The sequence below is a fragment of the Bombus flavifrons genome, chromosome 5, assembly GCF_040668555.2.
Source record: "Bombus flavifrons isolate JBK064 chromosome 5, iyBomFlav1_principal, whole genome shotgun sequence".
Taxonomy (NCBI): domain Eukaryota; kingdom Metazoa; phylum Arthropoda; class Insecta; order Hymenoptera; family Apidae; genus Bombus; species Bombus flavifrons.
Genome location: NC_138446.1, coordinates 13,662,182 through 13,678,815, shown reverse-complemented (window position 1 = coordinate 13,678,815; position 16,634 = coordinate 13,662,182). Strand labels below are relative to the sequence as shown.

General features: G+C 31.7%; 3 protein-coding genes and 1 long non-coding RNA gene across 4 annotated transcripts; 2 read left to right on the top strand and 2 right to left on the bottom strand.

Annotated features, from left to right (window-relative positions):
- Positions 1-38: 38 nt before the first annotated feature.
- Positions 39-965, bottom strand: Rpb11 (DNA-directed RNA polymerase II subunit RPB11). Its single transcript, XM_069113993.1, has 4 exons — positions 784-965; positions 609-698; positions 348-522; positions 39-285 (listed from the first exon to the last, which is right to left on the bottom strand). The coding sequence occupies exons 1-4, from the start codon at positions 834-836 to the stop codon at positions 250-252; spliced, it is 354 nt and encodes a 117-aa protein (XP_068970094.1). The 5' UTR covers positions 837-965; the 3' UTR covers positions 39-249.
- Positions 966-1,364: 399 nt separating this feature from the next.
- rl (Mitogen-activated protein kinase rl) lies at positions 1,365-4,717 on the top strand. The gene is made up of 8 exons (XM_069113984.1): positions 1,365-1,712; positions 2,511-2,637; positions 2,736-2,846; positions 2,921-3,172; positions 3,250-3,417; positions 3,518-3,706; positions 3,779-3,911; positions 3,998-4,717. The coding sequence occupies exons 1-7, from the start codon at positions 1,588-1,590 to the stop codon at positions 3,902-3,904; spliced, it is 1,098 nt and encodes a 365-aa protein (XP_068970085.1). The 5' UTR covers positions 1,365-1,587; the 3' UTR covers positions 3,905-3,911; positions 3,998-4,717.
- An 812-nt stretch (positions 4,718-5,529) lies between these two features.
- Positions 5,530-11,376, top strand: LOC138180281 (uncharacterized). Its single transcript, XR_011173249.1, has 2 exons — positions 5,530-6,828; positions 7,265-11,376. It is a non-coding gene; the product is annotated as an uncharacterized LOC138180281 (long non-coding RNA).
- Positions 10,233-15,777, bottom strand: LOC138180266 (nuclear cap-binding protein subunit 3). The gene is made up of 8 exons (XM_069113963.1): positions 15,509-15,777; positions 15,095-15,261; positions 14,857-15,008; positions 14,373-14,756; positions 13,891-14,285; positions 13,660-13,809; positions 13,313-13,578; positions 10,233-13,230 (listed from the first exon to the last, which is right to left on the bottom strand). The coding sequence occupies exons 1-8, from the start codon at positions 15,629-15,631 to the stop codon at positions 13,092-13,094; spliced, it is 1,776 nt and encodes a 591-aa protein (XP_068970064.1). The 5' UTR covers positions 15,632-15,777; the 3' UTR covers positions 10,233-13,091.
- Positions 15,778-16,634: the final 857 nt, after the last annotated feature.

Sequence of the window (16,634 nt, the reverse complement as noted above, 5' to 3'; positions counted from 1 at the left end):
ATGACTTACTTTAAATAACAACAACTGATTTTTTATTATATGTTCCTATTTTTTTGAAAGAAAAATTGATTTAAGATGACAAGTGAGATCTTTTTTTTGTTTTTATTTACTTATTCATATGTACAAATACCAGTCATTTTCACTGTACTTATTAAAGTAAATCAGTTCTCTTAATAATCTAAAAACTTGAGATACATATTAATCCCTTACATATATACAATTATAAATATAAAAGAAAAAAGATACGACTTAATCTAGTCCTTCCTTTTTCTCCTTAATAGCTTCCTGAAATATTACACACAATATTATAGTCACATAACAAATCATGATATATATTTATTCTTTACCTTAAAACGTTCTTCAAATAGTGAGAGTTCTGCTATGAGATCTGTAATAGCATGCATAAAAGCATCATGTGGCGTATAGTCTGATGTAGTTTGGATTCTAATTACAAATTTGTGTTCTAATGGATGTGGAACTTTGTATCCAGCAAACAAGACTTGAGGATCTTTCAGTAGCTGACTAATGAACAATTGAAACTGTTAGTATGATATATCCATATTATAAAAATTACATAAATTTTTGTGAAATTGCAAAGATGTACTTACTTGCGGATCATGTTTCCAAGGGTATGATCTTCCTTATTAACAGTGAAAATCGCGGCATTGGGAACTTTAGTGTCTTGTTCTTTGATTATTCTATAAATAGAGGAAAAATCATATGCATGTATTTCATTTTAATGAAAACCTTTAAATTGGTTAACCAATGGTTTGTAATACTTACTTTTTTTCTCCTTCATATAAAAGGAACGATTCGAAGGTCGGAGGCGCATTCATATTGTAGTTTAATTATATTTAATGTTTTATAGCTCTGGAGGACTCCTTTTATAAAATTTAATTATTAATACAAAACCACCACAATAACACAGCAACGACAGATCGCAAACTGAAAATTCGTCACAGTTTAAATCACTATAGATGAGAAAGTTAATTGCATTGCAACTGTAGCGCTCTCTACATTGCCAATGTTATTTCGCATATTTCAAAGCTGCATGATTCAGCAATAAAATACAAAAAGGAAACTTAACGATATACATATATTTATGCATAAAAATTTCTATAGAGAAATCAAGCAAGCAAGTAAAGAAAGAACAATTGCTATTTTAAACTTTCTATTGTCCCGACATTTTTTAATATAACAATGTATTTATAACAGAAAAGAATTCAATATTTGAACGATATCGAAATTCATAGCAATTAGATTAGAAAGAAGGAGAAGAGAGATCGTTTCTGAAATCTTATGATCGATGATCGAATACTTTCAAGACTTCCAAGACAAGACTTTCCGAAACTTTCAATACTTTTGGGAGCTTTGGGGTACCAAATCCCATTCGAAGTGATTCGAATTGTTTGCCACATGAACATATTCGATACGACTTGAAGTGCTTGACAACCGATCACTAGGCAGCACTACTGTAACACATAAAATTCCTTCGTAAGTCGATCTAATCGCAATGTCGTTCGTGACCAGTCGGCTAAGAAGCAGGACTTGTTCTGACTTCGCCGGAGCCGCAAAATAGTTGTCAAAATGGCGGGTGAAGGTTCTGCAAGTGCGAATCCAAATTGCGAAGTCGTTCGTGGACAAACGTTCGAGGTTGGGCCACGATATACGAATTTATCGTACATGGGCGAGGGTGCCTACGGGATGGTCGTGTAAGTGTCTTCGAGTCAATTTCTCTCGTTATTTCTGAAAACATTCGACCTCGTATTGACTAGCTGACAGGCCGAAAGATAAACAATCAAAAATACAGTCATCGAGTGAATTTACGATTTTATGACTAGATTTTTGCTCCATGATGCGTACGAAAGATTTTGATTTTGCCCCGATATCGTCTGTAGCCGCTACTAAGTGCTTTTCATCGTAATGTATCGTCGTCTTTTGGCGCCAGTTTTGAACACGGTTGTCACACCCTTTCAAACCTTTGTCCACTTGCGTGTTAATGTTACGACTTCCTTGTTTTCCATCGCTTATCTCTCACTTATCGGTCTTATCATTGTACCGTTAATGAGATGACGAATAATATCTTCGTAGAAGCGGCCAACTTTCAAGTGCAAAATTTTTCAAATTGTCTTTGTTGAGAATTCTTTTACTGTTCCATTATGACCACTTAATTAAATTTTATACTTTATTTTTATTTTCAATATTTTGGAGTTATAATTTGTAATCTTGATAACATTTTGGGAATTAAATTCCAGCATATGTTTAATTTTTAAAAAGGAAGTCTTTTAAATATTGTAGAACCATTTCCTGTATTATGGTTTCAGATTAGGAGATACCAGTATATTGTATATAGGTTGCAGTGTAGATACTACCATCCTTTGTTATTGATGTTGCTATGTTTTGTATGCATAATATTGAAATAGGTTTTAATGAAGAAAAAAAAAAGTTGTGAGTAATTTCTCAAATGTTGTTTCAAATGTTGGTTCAAATGTTGGAATTTGTTTTTACAGATCTGCTTATGATAATGTAACAAACACAAAGGTAGCTATAAAAAAAATTTCTCCCTTTGAGCATCAGACATATAGTCAAAGAACATTAAGGGAAATAAAAATTTTGACTAGGTTTAAGCATGAAAATGTGAGTAACTTGATGTATATTTATATGTATTAGCCGGTTAAATATATATGTATAAAACTACTCTAAATATATACTTTCACTTTACATTTTCCTTTTAGATAATAGATATAAGGGATATATTAAGGGCACCTACTATAGAACAAATGAAAGATGTATATATTGTTCAATGTCTAATGGAAACTGATCTATATAAACTTCTCAAAACACAGGTCAGCATAATAAATGACTATGAATAAAGTTATTTAAAGGAACATTAATATACTTAAACTTGTTTTATTTTCAGGCTATTAGTAATGATCACATATGCTATTTTCTTTACCAAATATTAAGAGGATTAAAGTACATTCACTCTGCAAATGTACTACACAGAGACTTGAAGCCAAGCAACTTGCTATTAAATACCACATGTGACCTTAAAATCTGTGATTTTGGTTTAGCTAGAGTTGCTGATCCAGAGCATAATCATGCTGGTTTTCTTACTGAATATGTAGCAACAAGGTGGTATAGAGCTCCAGAAATAATGCTTAATTCCAAGGTAAATAAATAATGGATTGTTCAATTTCAATTTAGAATGAATGTAACAAGATATTAAATCTCATTTCCATTTTGCAGGGCTATACTAAGTCTATAGACATTTGGTCAGTTGGTTGCATTCTTGCAGAAATGCTTTCAAGGAGAGCAATATTTCCTGGCAAACACTACTTAGACCAACTGAACCATATATTAGGAGTTCTTGGATCACCATCTCCTGAGGATCTTGAGTGCATCATAAATGAAAAAGTATTAATTGTTTCTTTATGTTTAGTAATTCTTTTGTGTTTAATATCATTTTGTTTCACTGAGAAAATGATATAGATTGCATTGAATAATTATATTTTAGGCACGAAATTATCTTCAATCATTACCATTTAAACCAAAGGTTCCATGGACAAGTTTATTTCCAGATGCTGATCTTCGAGCTTTGGATTTGTTAGATAAAATGTTGACATTTAATCCTAACAAACGGATTGTTGTGGAAGATGCACTTGCGCATCCGTATTTAGAGCAATATTACGATCCAGATGACGAAGTATATATTTTTTACCAGTAAACACCAATGTACAAATAACAAAGATAACTTTATAATATACCCAATTTTTAGCCGGTTGCAGCGGAACCGTTTAAGTTTGACATGGAGCTAGATGATCTTCCAAAAGAAGTATTGAAACAATACATCTTCGAAGAAACTCTGTTATTCCAAAAGAATCATCAAGAAAACGTTATGTAGTCTACTGGTATTTACTCTCTTTTTGATCACTGTCGAACCCCGAATGAAACAACAAGTGATCAATATATGTTAAAACGATCAATAATGTTTCAGCTGCGGCGAGCTTGCAGGACGACCGAAAAGGAGGCGAAGGTGTGACGTCAGAGTAACAGAAGTGTACTTCTTTTACAGTTATCTACAATGGAAGCAAGAAAGAAAAAAGAAAAATAAAGAAGACAGAACAAAATGAAACTTTTACGAAAACGTTTTATCGGAGCATGGCTTAAAAGTCGAGCTACAAGATATACACACAGGCGAATTTGAGAAAATGGGCGAAGGGAGCGGTGAATGAGGTAAAGAAATAAATAAACCGCAGTGTCCGTGCATATACTTGTACATTCGCATGTCTTTACCGGAGAAAAAAAAAAGAAACAAAAATACAGTGTCCTTTTTTGTTATAATTGAATGCATAATATTAATTTGTACAATAACTTTTATTTATCCCGAATTATATATAGGTAACGCTAGTTGACGATTTATTGTTAATCACCGTATCATACACATTGTCTGTGATTTAATTGCCGAGCGAGTGACGTGGTTGGTGTAATGTGCGAGATATTCTAAGCCACGTAACGCGGCGACCGATAAAATGAATGTAAGTACGTAGAGAGAAAAAGAGGGGGAGAATGAGAGTGAGAGAATACGAGAGCGAGAGAGTAAAAGAGAACTTGTAACTGCGTGCTTGCTGTAACCAACGTGTATATTCACGCGTGTGCGTGCGAATACACATACATACAGTATATTTTGAACAGCCATTAAATTCATTGAAATATTTGCTGATAGTAGTTCTTTTATTAATATTATCTTTTTTTCTATCAACTTCATTCTACTATTGTGGTTTTAAAGATCATACGACAGGTTTTTGTTTATCAGGTCATATGTTCTTCTGTTACTATTGCAGCATGTTTATGATTATTGCTGCTGTCATAGGTATTACTGCCTTTTGTATGTTTGAGTGAACGTGTGTGTATAGGACTATTGCGACTATTGTTACTGCCTTTTGTTTCCAGAGCTGTCTCATTTCTATTATTAATTTCGTGATCTTTTTCTGTTCTTTTTGTACAATATTTGTATCATTTGGTACTGCGATTCTCTTCTTTTATGATTTTGTTTTTGTAGACTATTTTCGTCTGTGTTTGACTTTTTCGTGACTTCTTCCTTTATTTTTTGCAATTCATATGCGTTGTATCTGTTATTTCTAATCACGACTTTTTTTCTGGTCGATGAATCTTTGCTACGTAATGATGTCTTGTAGTTGCGGGTACTGTTACTATGTAGTAGCGTTGCATGACGGTTCTATTCATTTGGTGTATCCATGTCATACGTTGCATTGATTAATTAGCTTTGGTGATTGACAGTTGTTTTACCAAAGCATTTATTGCTAGGTTTGGGAATGTTGTGTTGGTATCTTTTGGTTTCGGTTGTAGAGTATTCGGATATATTAGTTGATGCCCATTTATACACCAACCTAACACTACCGGTTTCATATTGTTATTTCTAACAGTAGCTCCAGGGGTGCCTTAGTAATCTTTTCTAGCGAGTTTTACTTCGGATCTCTATTTTTAAATAAGTTTCTCTTTTAGATATCCAGTTACCTAATTTGATATGCCGAACCATCTCTGATTATGAGCACAAACTTGAAATCCCAGAAGCTAGACTGAGACCCTGATAAGATAACAGAGAGCTTAACCGTAATAGCAATAAAGTTATCTTGTATAAAAATCTGAAAGATGCTCGATTTAGCCAAATTGACTAAATTGTTATCTTCTACCAAAATATATGCACTCTGATCTTTCCTTTCATTAATATTCCTCCAGAGCTTAACAAGCTTCTTGTAAAAGTAGAGATCTCAATGAACAGATCTGAGTTGTAACTTTTGTTGACCTAGGTTTCAGTGGTTGTACCAAAGAGTTTGTTGTGAATATCACCTATGAAATGAATTACTTTCCTTTTTTTCTGGTGGATTGTCTAAGGATGCTTGTCATTGATGACAGTATAATTAAAATATCTTGCTTGAGTTTATTGTAATAAGTAAGTTGTAGGAAGTAGTGTCATCTACACAGATCAGTGTCTACACCCAAAAACCTATTTACAAGTTTACTGGCTCCACATTAACAGATGTGGCTCATAATCTTTCCAAAGGTAGTGTGAAATCTTAACAAGACAAGAACACTGTAGGAATAGATACATGACCGGCACACCTATGTAAGAAAAGTCATCTGCAAATCTGCTCTATGTTATTAAACAATTCTAATTTAATAAAAAGTTGCTATTATTATCTCCTTTTCTTCTATTCTCAGAGCGACGGGTATAGACTAAGACGCAAACTGGTTTTAGGGCATTTAATAGCTTATGTAGCATACTTCATTCAATGTCGCACGTCTTTAATATCATTGTTTTTTGTATTGTGTGTTTTATTGCGGTATTCAGGAGTTGGTTTATTTTATTAATGAATGTATGTAGTGGTTGATATTATGAATGATGCAATCTTTCATATCTCTCAATTTCTACACCTAGTGATTACTATTATTATTAATACCATTATTATTAATTTTAATTATTATTATTATTATTATTATTATTATTATTATTATTATTATTATATAATATTCAGTGTCATTCTTATAGTAGTTATGTACCTCGCAGAAATTCTATTCTGCCTCTATCAAATTTAGTTTGTAGACGAACGAGAGGAAGCGAGAAAGACATAAAAGGAAATAGATGACACAACGAGCGAATGAATGCATGTATGAGAAGGAGCAAATGAAAAAGTGAAAAAGAGAGCAAGATACTCGAGAAAAACGTTTAATTCATAGTTAATTGCATTTGACCCAGCTTCCAGTTCTTCTAAGCGGTTTAATTACTTCTTGTTTCACGATCTACAGGTATTATTACACTGATACTGCCATTCTTGTGCGACAGAGCGCATGGTGTCTGTTTGAATATTACCATATGTAAACTTTTCTATTTTTTACATTTCCAATGTTTTTATTATACTGTACTATGTGTCGCCTTTCGCTTGTTTTACTTCTTTTGATTTCTTCTGTTATTAACAGATGTTGATGTCGAGGAACAATTGCTTGTCGTTCACAAATGGTTTAAATTACGTCTTGTTCTTATGTCATTTACGCATTCTTTTTTTATTTAAAAGCCAATAAGAAAACATTCTTCGTACAATCCACTTCTCTGGATTCAAACACTCACCATGTTAATTAAATTGATAATGTGAACGTTCTTGTTTCGATTCGTGTTTTTCACTCTAAATGTACGCGTATATTCAAACGATTCTTTTTTTATATTCAATATAATATATATCCCTAGTTGATACATCTTCTCCGAAGAAACATGTCGTGGCAAATGGGTAAAATAATAATCGAGCTAGGTACACGAACGTGTCGTCGATGGTGAATGACGAGAAATCCGATTGTGATAGCTAGACTGCGGATTATTTATACATTTATGAGAAATTTAAGGATGCAAAAATACATAATATATCCAAAGTGCATTACTTAAATTATAACGATTAACAGGTGAGACAAATTTCTGCTTAGATTCCATTTTTTCAGTTATACTTGCAAAAATATTATTTTATTACATAAATATCCGCAGTCCAGTGATAACTTAGGAATGAATTCGAGCGATGTCGAGGCACAAATAAGAGACGAGCAATTTACTTCATCATCTATTTTTATTTTTCTAAAAATCATAATTAAAGAAACAAAAAATCTCTTGTATGAGACGAGTATGTTTCATCATTTTCCAATGACAATCGGATGATTTTCAAGATGGCGAGGACACGCTTGGAATACTTATTTAAAGAAAAAAAAAGAGGAACGGGTACTATTCTTGTCTTCGAAATTAAATTCGAAATCAAAGACAAGAAAGTAAGCGGTTAAAATCTTGTTAAATAAGTGGAAGAGAGATAATGTAAGCGAGAATGAGATACGAAGAAAGCGATAGAAAAGTTAATATAGAAAGAGAGCGCAAAACGAACGATCCAGAGTGTAAAACACTATTTGCCTCCCTCGATTATCAGATCTCACGTTCTTCGATATAATCTAATAAAATAATTCTCCATTAATAAACACATGTCAGTGGTATGTTGTATATTCGTAAAATAATTCACTCGAAAGAGAAAGAGATAGGCATCGATGCGTTTATTTCCCTCAAAGTTAAGAAGTTTCATCTGTGGAAATAACGAAGACGCTTCGTTGCCTTCGGTTTCGAGTATCCTTTTTCACGATTTAACTAACTCGAGAGAGAACGAAAGAGAGGAAGAATGTTGTATTATTCCCCTCGAGTGTCCTTTTCCATTTCTCAGCATATTTTTATGCTTTACATAGCATTGAAGGATTTATCGGATTATCGATTTAGCCTTGTCGCTGCTTTTATATCCGGAACCTTGTGAGAAATAACAATCTACCGGAGGAGAATTTAATATTTCATCGTAGTCAAAGAGATATTACAGGAATTTTCATATGAGACTTCTAATAATTTACGATTGATCTTCGTAGCTTGAAATTTGGAATTTTCACAAGCATATGAAATTTTTCGTTTAAAAATAATAATGAATAGTCAGAATTTGATCAAGAGTTTCAATAAATATATAATTGAAAGGTAACGAGATTATCCTTTGTCTTATTCCAGGAAAATAAAAATATACTCTAGCCATTTTTAATTTCTGTCAAGTATAATTCAATCAATTTTAACAAACTATTTATTATATTATGCAGTTGTAAATGTGTGTGCATTATATCATAGAAGATCTAGCATCTTTAATTTCTGTTTAATACGTCACAATTTTTGCAATTGTAAAAATAATTATAAATATATCTGTAATTATATCATAGAAAATTTAACTGTTCAATATATTTCAATATACTTTAATTATCTAAATTTCTCTTCAATATAGGTTTGCTTTTATTTTTAATTATATCATATTAAAATCTTCCCGTTTAATCATAAGGTTGCATTATAAAATCATAAAACCAACAGAAATGTACTTATTACATTTTTCTCCTCTAATCTTTATATTCAGACAAAGTTTCTGTGTGTTCAAATATCGTCGTGAATCACTGTAGTTGCAGAGAAGAATCTAATCTGATATCTCTTTACAATTCCGCGTCCTTGTAACTGCAACTATATCTTTGATGTCGTACAAATCTTTCAACGGTGATTTCATCGATGTAAATTAACAATCAACCGATTACGTGTCACACGTTTTTCATGCTGGGAAAATTCCTTCGTTTACTGGTTTTCTGCGCAAGCGAGAAATCTCGAAGAGGACATTCGTTCGTTGAAATATGTATGCCGTTCATATTAAATCCTCAATGTGAAACGTTCCACTTTGTGCTCACAATGCGCCTGATGATACTGAGAATTTATTTAATTTTACTCTTCGATGAATTTACTATCTGTCAAATACACACGAATTTCTCTAGAATAACTAACTTAATTCATTAAATTGTCAGTATCTCCGCGTGTCTCGAGCACGAGTTCATTCAATACAAGAAGAAAGATTTCGGAGATGTCTGTGGCTCTTGTTCACATTTCTACATTCTGCCTCCCTTAATGAATTGTGCAATAAATTTCTATAAAAAGAATAAATCATCGTCTATCGAAATTATAAAAAAAAAAAAGAAGGAAAGTGATGGACACAAGAGAAATATAATGTTCCCTCAAAGCTTCATTAATTTCTTATAAAAAATATAAATTAAAGAATAATTCATGTATAATCTTCCCTTCCTCGTATGCATTTCGATTTTATCTTCGAAGCTTAAATAAATAAAGAAATATCTTCAAGCGTTATACGCGTGAAGCTGATTTTTGAACGAAGTTTATATATGTCCGAATCTTTCTGCGTGTACAGTTGCTATGTGTCCGAATTTCGTAACTTAATCTGTGTATGTATTTAAGGCGTTAATTCTCAGAGTCTCAAAAAGTAGATGCGAACGATTAGCGAACCGCGAAATGTTTGTCGAATAATTTTCACGAGCTACCTCGATAGACCGAGGGGACATTGTAACGAGTCGGCTGGCTGACTATGACGATATCGGTGTTCCAAATTCGTTTCCAACGTGAAAATTGATTTAAACAAACAAAAATGGAAAACTGATAAAAAAAAAAAAAAGGAAAAACTTACAAGTCAGAGTTTAAGCATAAAGTTCATACATTATCAAATGAAACAACAAAACTAGATTGACTTGTAAGTTTTTGTTACAATTTATTATACTGTTCATCTAATAAGCGGTGAGACGAATCTTTAAAGATCTTTCTGTTCGTTTATATACGTAAGAAGGACGAGATCAATATCAAACGTGAAGTATTAATGAAATGTATTAAGAAACAAAGTTGCGATGCATTTAAATTCCACAAAGTTTCGAGTTCGTGTCTGTTCTCTTCTCGGTATATGAAATTTGATGTTTAATTAAAAACGATTAATAAACGCAAGAAATATTGTACATTTGCTGTGATCGTGTGTCAAGTATCGTACCTTGTGCAAACGTACAAATTTCACGGGACGTCATCAAATGTAAACCTGTTGTCGGATATTCTTAAGAATCCATAACGGCTGCTGATGTAATTAAAAAAATATTATTAAAAAATGAGGAGGAAAAAATTTTGATAACATTGGGACACCATTATCGCGAAGAAAGAGACACATAGGATGCAAGTGAAATGCGAGCAACGATAGATTGTAGCGTTTAATATACATTGATAGAATTATTATCAATACCATCAGGCCTAATATACTTAAACGTTGCGTGTATTTGTTGTTGTTGCCGATTCATATCTTATATATCCGAATATAAAAAGAATATTTCGTCTATGGATTTTAAATGTTATACGTCATTTATGAGAAAACAAAAAGAACAAAAAAAGAGAAGAAAAAGAAGAAACAAGACGAAGAGAATGAAAAAAAGAGTACGAAAGTAATACGAAGAAAGCGAAAATGGCGTTTATCGATTGGCTTAACAAAGGGAAAAGTATTAAATTAAAAAATACATCAACAGTTTTTATGTAGGATAGACGAAAGGGATCCTCGATATCTTGCACGATTGCCTTTTAGCAAACGAGATTGATATTTCTGATTCTGAAGCAAACAAAGAGAAATGAATATTAGTTGGCGAGGACTAGTTCACGAATCTAGTAGATCTTACACGTGATGAAACATATAAAAATGTAGATATAATAATATTAGATAAATTCAAGTCACGGTTAGCAAATGTAGTTACCAAATGGTTTTCACGCGATTTTAGATAAATATGTAAGTTAAAAAAACTGTCACGCGCTTTAATAGCGTCAAAAATATCGCATCTCGTTTGTTAATGCATTAAATTACCTCGTGCCTCCAAGCTGCATTCATAGAATTATCATTTTCAATATTTTGAGCTTCCACTTAGTCATTTGTAATGTGATTAATTATTTTTCTTGCAATCCTTTTAAATATTTTTTATTTAATAAACTGCAGTAGAATAATTTTTATTTGAGACCGTAAACAGTACAAAAGAGAGATTAAATTAACGTAGAGAATTTAAGTAGCGGCTAGAAACCTATGAATGCGGCTAAAAGAATATTCCGATAATCCACTGTGTTCTTCGAACGATAAATCTTTCTTTTTTTTCTTATTTTTCTTTCTCAAATTACTTCAGCCGAATATTTCTCTGACTAATTGTTATTTGTGTAAATGATAAATATATATATATATATATATTATACATATATATGTACTGAAATCATAATTATCGATTATTGTATTTTAAAATGACTATTCAAAGTATTATCGTGCTAATATAAAAGCGGCTTTATTGGTCAATTATTCGGAATCGATGTCATAATTATTCTTATCCCTATTTCTTCTGAACTTGAAGATACAGAATATTCATATAATTCTGTCCATTTGTCATATTTTTTACATCTTGTTGGATATGTGTAGAAATTACACATACTTCTTTAATTATTACACAACAAAAATTTCATTCTGTTATTGAAATCAAAGAGGGCTGGTTAACTGACGTTATGAAATTGCATCTCTTTTTCATTTAATGTTTATGTCTAAGAAATCACAGCTTTCGAAACATTTTATTAGTTATTACGTACGTAAGGAAAATATATTTTAAATGCTCGGCATGTATAGTCTCGGTACAAGATATTAGTATTAGTCTCGCACAATTTTATTTTTATTTACAACCGTATCGAGTATTTTTCCTCACTTTTCATTGGCTTTTTTAACTGATGTAATCATCGAAGACAAAACAGATTATAAAACCACTAATATATCGTTTCGATGTACAATTAATTAAATATTCGTTTGCAGAATTTCTTTTTGTACGATAAGGTATAAATTTATTTCTCTGTTACTTATGACGTATTCGAAAATATCTTTTTTTTTCCAATTGGAATTATAAAATGCACGATTCTCAGCAAAAGTGTTAATTGTACAAACGAATATTTAAAAATATGTCCTATCTTTCTCAGTACGCAATGTGTTAATCGAAAAACTTTTTTATTATTATCTATATCCTAGATAATATTTATATACACTCCAAGAAGCACCCATTACCCGCTAATTTATATTTTATCGCATTTTAAAAATAGGAAGATGATACTTGATTATCAATATGTGCAAAATGTTAACATTAGTCGTATTAAAAGATTAATGTACGATCCGTACTTATAATTGTGTAATATGAATAAAAAATATGGGGAGATTTTATACCCAGAAATATCTATACAATATATATTCTCTCAGAATATTTGTACTTAAACATAAAATTTTAAATTCTTACACGCACAGAAACTTGGTCTATTCTGGTAGTGCAAGATACATAATCAATTAAGGCTAAAAATATACATTGTTTCAAATTTCATTATTCAATTGTATATCAAAAAGATATCCGTATATATCTTATTAACATAAATAAATATGCTCACGATTAAAATATGACTTCGTGTAATTTTAGGGCATCATTAATTTAAACAAGAACGTATGAGTTAAATGAAATTGTAATAAATTCGGTGTAATGAGTGCATTTTCTGTACTTTTATACATCAGTTATGAAGTTTGCACCATATCATACTCTTCCACTGAAACAACACCACAACCATATTTCACATGTTTGCCACAATTCGTTCGACTAATCGACAATTATTCTGTTTCACTTCCTTCGGTATATTTGTCATTTTTCACTTCTATCCTTAAAGGAGAGCGACCTCTTGTATGATTTCTGATTCGAGACCGAAGATCGCCTTTTAATGTATTTCTTAGATCTCGTATTCTTGGTTGCCTTTAAAATATTGTTATATGTTATTTCCAAATGTTATTCATAATTCATATAAACATTAATATTGATTTGTTTCAATACTTACCTGTCTTTAATGGAGTTATCAACAATTTCACTTTTTACATTGTTCAGTCTCGCCCACACTGTGGAAGCAACGCGAGGTTTATGTTGAACTACTTTTATTACACTTCCCTTAGGTCCTTGAACTTCTTTTGCGGGTTTGTCACTATCCTCATCACTATAGTCTTCGTCCTCGTCTTCTTCTTCCTGTTCCTCTTCATCAGACCCTTGCCATTCGCCCTCTTCCTTTTCCTGGCTCTCATCATCTTCAATAATTTCACCATCTTCCTCCTACATGTCATAAATAAAACCCGATTTTTACTAAATGTAAATATGCATATAATGCAATATTAAATTTCTAACAATAATTACCTCTGAGTCATTAAGCTTTAAAGAATTCGACTTTGTTGCAGTTGTATTTGTTACAACTACTTGAATTGCATCACGAAATTGCGTTCCTTTCCTCGGACAGCTGAGCCTCGATCGTAAATCATTGCCTCTAGTTAAGTTATTTAACATAGTCTGCAAATGTATCATAATAAATGATTAAATAAATTCCTCTATTGTATAAAATTTATCTAGCTAATAGTAAAATTTACTGACTTGTCGAAGTTTCGCACGTCGTTTGTGTATCTTCTCTTCTTCATCGTCCGCATGCATTCGCATTCGCAACACTTTACTTCTTTTACACCACTCATCTTCACTATCACTGCTCGAATTACTTCGTTGTTCTTCAGTGTGTGTAGTTTCCTTTGAAGGATATTTTACCCCTAATCTTTCCTTCACACTACGCCCTTGATCTTTAGGTTCATTTCTAGTGCCAAACTCACTTTCTATAGCATCATTGAGTCCCCAACTTTCAGACAATGCACCCCAGGGGTTCTTTACACACCTTCTATCTTTAACATCGTCTTGCGGCTCTTCTTTGAATCTTCTTTTATTTTGTCTGATTTGTTTGTACATCCGTTTTCGAGACTCAGTTAAAATTCCTTTAATACCTGCATGAAATAATATTATTTAATATTTGGATAATTTAATAATGTTTGTAATTTGTAAGGACATTTTAATAATGTTTCTAATAATACCTCCAAAATTGGGGTTTCCATATTTTTTATAATATTCACTCATTTTCTCTGCATTAGGTTGTTTTTTATCGGCTCTGGTAGCAAATCTGAGGAATATTGCTTTAGATTTAGGATAATCTATCCCTTTCCTCCACAAGCCAGGAGGTAATGGGCAATTAATATCCTTGATACTTATATAATCTTCTTCTGTCTCCTTTGTAGCGTTACTGATCTCATTATCTTCGTCCATTTCAATGATAGAATTATCATTAGTTACATTGTTTTCTTCATCAGGATTACTATCGAGTGATTTTATAGTTTGTTGCTTTTCCAAACCAATAATTCTTTTTGATAATCCCAATATAGCTCTAGCTGCTGATAAATTATCTAACCATACCACATTACCTATATTGTAAATAAAGAACAAGAAATTTATAAATAATTCAATCTTTTGGAATCATTGATAGTTATGTTAGTAAAATTTATGGATTTAAATTGTTCTTACATGAAACATCATTGATCCATTCAATGGAGGCTGGAGCATAATCTTCAAAATATTTAAAGACATCTTTGGTACTCATTTCTTCTGTGCCTCTCATGTGTATTACATTTAGTCTGATATTTTTTGTATTTTCACTATCTTCTACAATGCCCATGCTAAAAATTAAGACAACCTATGCTATATATATATATCTGAGTTATTTTATATTATCTATCAAGTAAATATTTATCAGTGTCCTTACCTAGAATACAAATCTTGTTCTGGATTTAATAAATTATTCTTTATTTTGTCAGTTAATCCAAAACGTTTGGCTCTTTCTTCCATTTTTAATTTTTCTTCCTTACTAAATATATCTATGCCTGTCATGAAAGTACCACCACGATTCTCATAACGGCTATCTAACTGTATCTGTTTGAATATAAAATATAATGCATTAATATCTAATTTCATAATTCAGTGTATACATAACACTTTTACAATTTAAGATTGTAAAGTAATCCTTAGTCAAAGCAAGAAATCAACGAATTCATTATATGTATATATCATCTACGTTTATGTCTCATGTATTGTAAAATTTGAAACAAAATAACAATCAGAAAATTTATAAAACATGCACATTAATCATGGAAAATGATTATATTTAATATCTTTTTACCTCTGGTTGTTGCACGTTGTTTGAATTAAAAGTTTTTACATCGATTTGCTCAGAATCAACATTCTTGGCATCATCGGTAACTGGGATTATTTCCACGTCCATAGGTTCACCCAGTTCATCCATTTTAAATATTTATCCAATACTTTTTCACAAAATTTCTGAAAAATTCAAAATATTCATGAAATACACGTTATTAGGGCGTCTATTTACGAGTAAGAAGAAACAATACGATAGGTTATGATACACAGCTTCGGCTATATAAATATTGAGGTTACGTATTCTAGTTTTCGAAACACAGGCGCCCCCACTATTCTGGCGGGAGAATCAAATTCTTACGGAACTAACAATTTTAGAATCTTCGTAAGCACTTATAATGCTTATTCCTATTTCGATTTATATTTCTGTAAATAATTTATCAATTTTTTTATTAGATAACGTTACGGAAATTATTTAATTTTCTAGAAAGATATAGTGATCCTTGGTCATCGAGAGTCCAATAAAATGAAAAAATAAGAATATTTGTGATCTCAAACATTATCATTTGCAGTCCCAAGTCCGATTTTATTGCACTTTATCAAAACCACGGATGATCAAAACCATATCTACATCTCTACAAACAGTACAATGTGATAGAATTTTGTCTTTATGCTTACATTGTATTACCAATTTACTGTGAAAAGGTGTACATAAAATAATAACTTGGATTTAAATTCTCCTTTGATAGATAACTGCTTTCAGAAATTGCTCATCAACGTCGAACAATTTATTCCAACAGATTTCGGTTTGAAATATAGAAGTTAATAAAAATACAAAAAATTACCTCAAATAATTTGACGTTCAAGGTGGAGGAGTTGAACTAAGTTGGAACTCTGTCGTCCTATGTCTACACTGTTCGACGGTTAAAGCTGAACTCAGCTCGTCCCTTCTGGCTGGTCCTTGCCTAGGTTTTTCCTGGCCTTGAGTCATTACGTTTATTGCCCTGGGAGGACCGGTAATTCAGAATTTCCTAATGAGGAAAATGGGCCTGTCCGTGCCATAAACGAACGGCCAACTGAAATTCCGAACATTTATATTACACGTATAGTATCAAATTTAAAAACTATTTCCAGCCACTGAATAATCGATA

What these genes read in the sequence shown, in the direction of transcription:
- Rpb11 (XM_069113993.1), bottom strand. Translation starts at nt 836, where the DNA reads ATGAATGCGCCTCCGACCTTCGAATCGTTCCTTTTATATGAAGGAGAA. An exon ending in TTATATGAAGGAGAAAAAAA is followed by an intron (nt 699 to 783) that starts GTAAGTATTACA and finishes CTCTATTTATAG; the next exon opens with AATAATCAAAGAACAAGACA. An exon ending in CTTGGAAACATGATCCGCAA is followed by an intron (nt 523 to 608) that starts GTAAGTACATCT and finishes ATTGTTCATTAG; the next exon opens with TCAGCTACTGAAAGATCCTC.
- LOC138180266 (XM_069113963.1), bottom strand. Translation starts at nt 15,631, where the DNA reads ATGGATGAACTGGGTGAACCTATGGACGTGGAAATAATCCCAGTTACC. An exon ending in GACGTGCGAAACTTCGACAA is followed by an intron (nt 13,810 to 13,890) that starts GTCAGTAAATTT and finishes ATACATTTGCAG; the next exon opens with ACTATGTTAAATAACTTAAC. An exon ending in GATAACTCCATTAAAGACAG is followed by an intron (nt 13,231 to 13,312) that starts GTAAGTATTGAA and finishes AATATTTTAAAG; the next exon opens with GCAACCAAGAATACGAGATC.
- rl (XM_069113984.1), top strand. Translation starts at nt 1,588, where the DNA reads ATGGCGGGTGAAGGTTCTGCAAGTGCGAATCCAAATTGCGAAGTCGTT. An exon ending in GGTGCCTACGGGATGGTCGT is followed by an intron (nt 1,713 to 2,510) that starts GTAAGTGTCTTC and finishes TTGTTTTTACAG; the next exon opens with ATCTGCTTATGATAATGTAA. An exon ending in CTAGGTTTAAGCATGAAAAT is followed by an intron (nt 2,638 to 2,735) that starts GTGAGTAACTTG and finishes TTTTCCTTTTAG; the next exon opens with ATAATAGATATAAGGGATAT.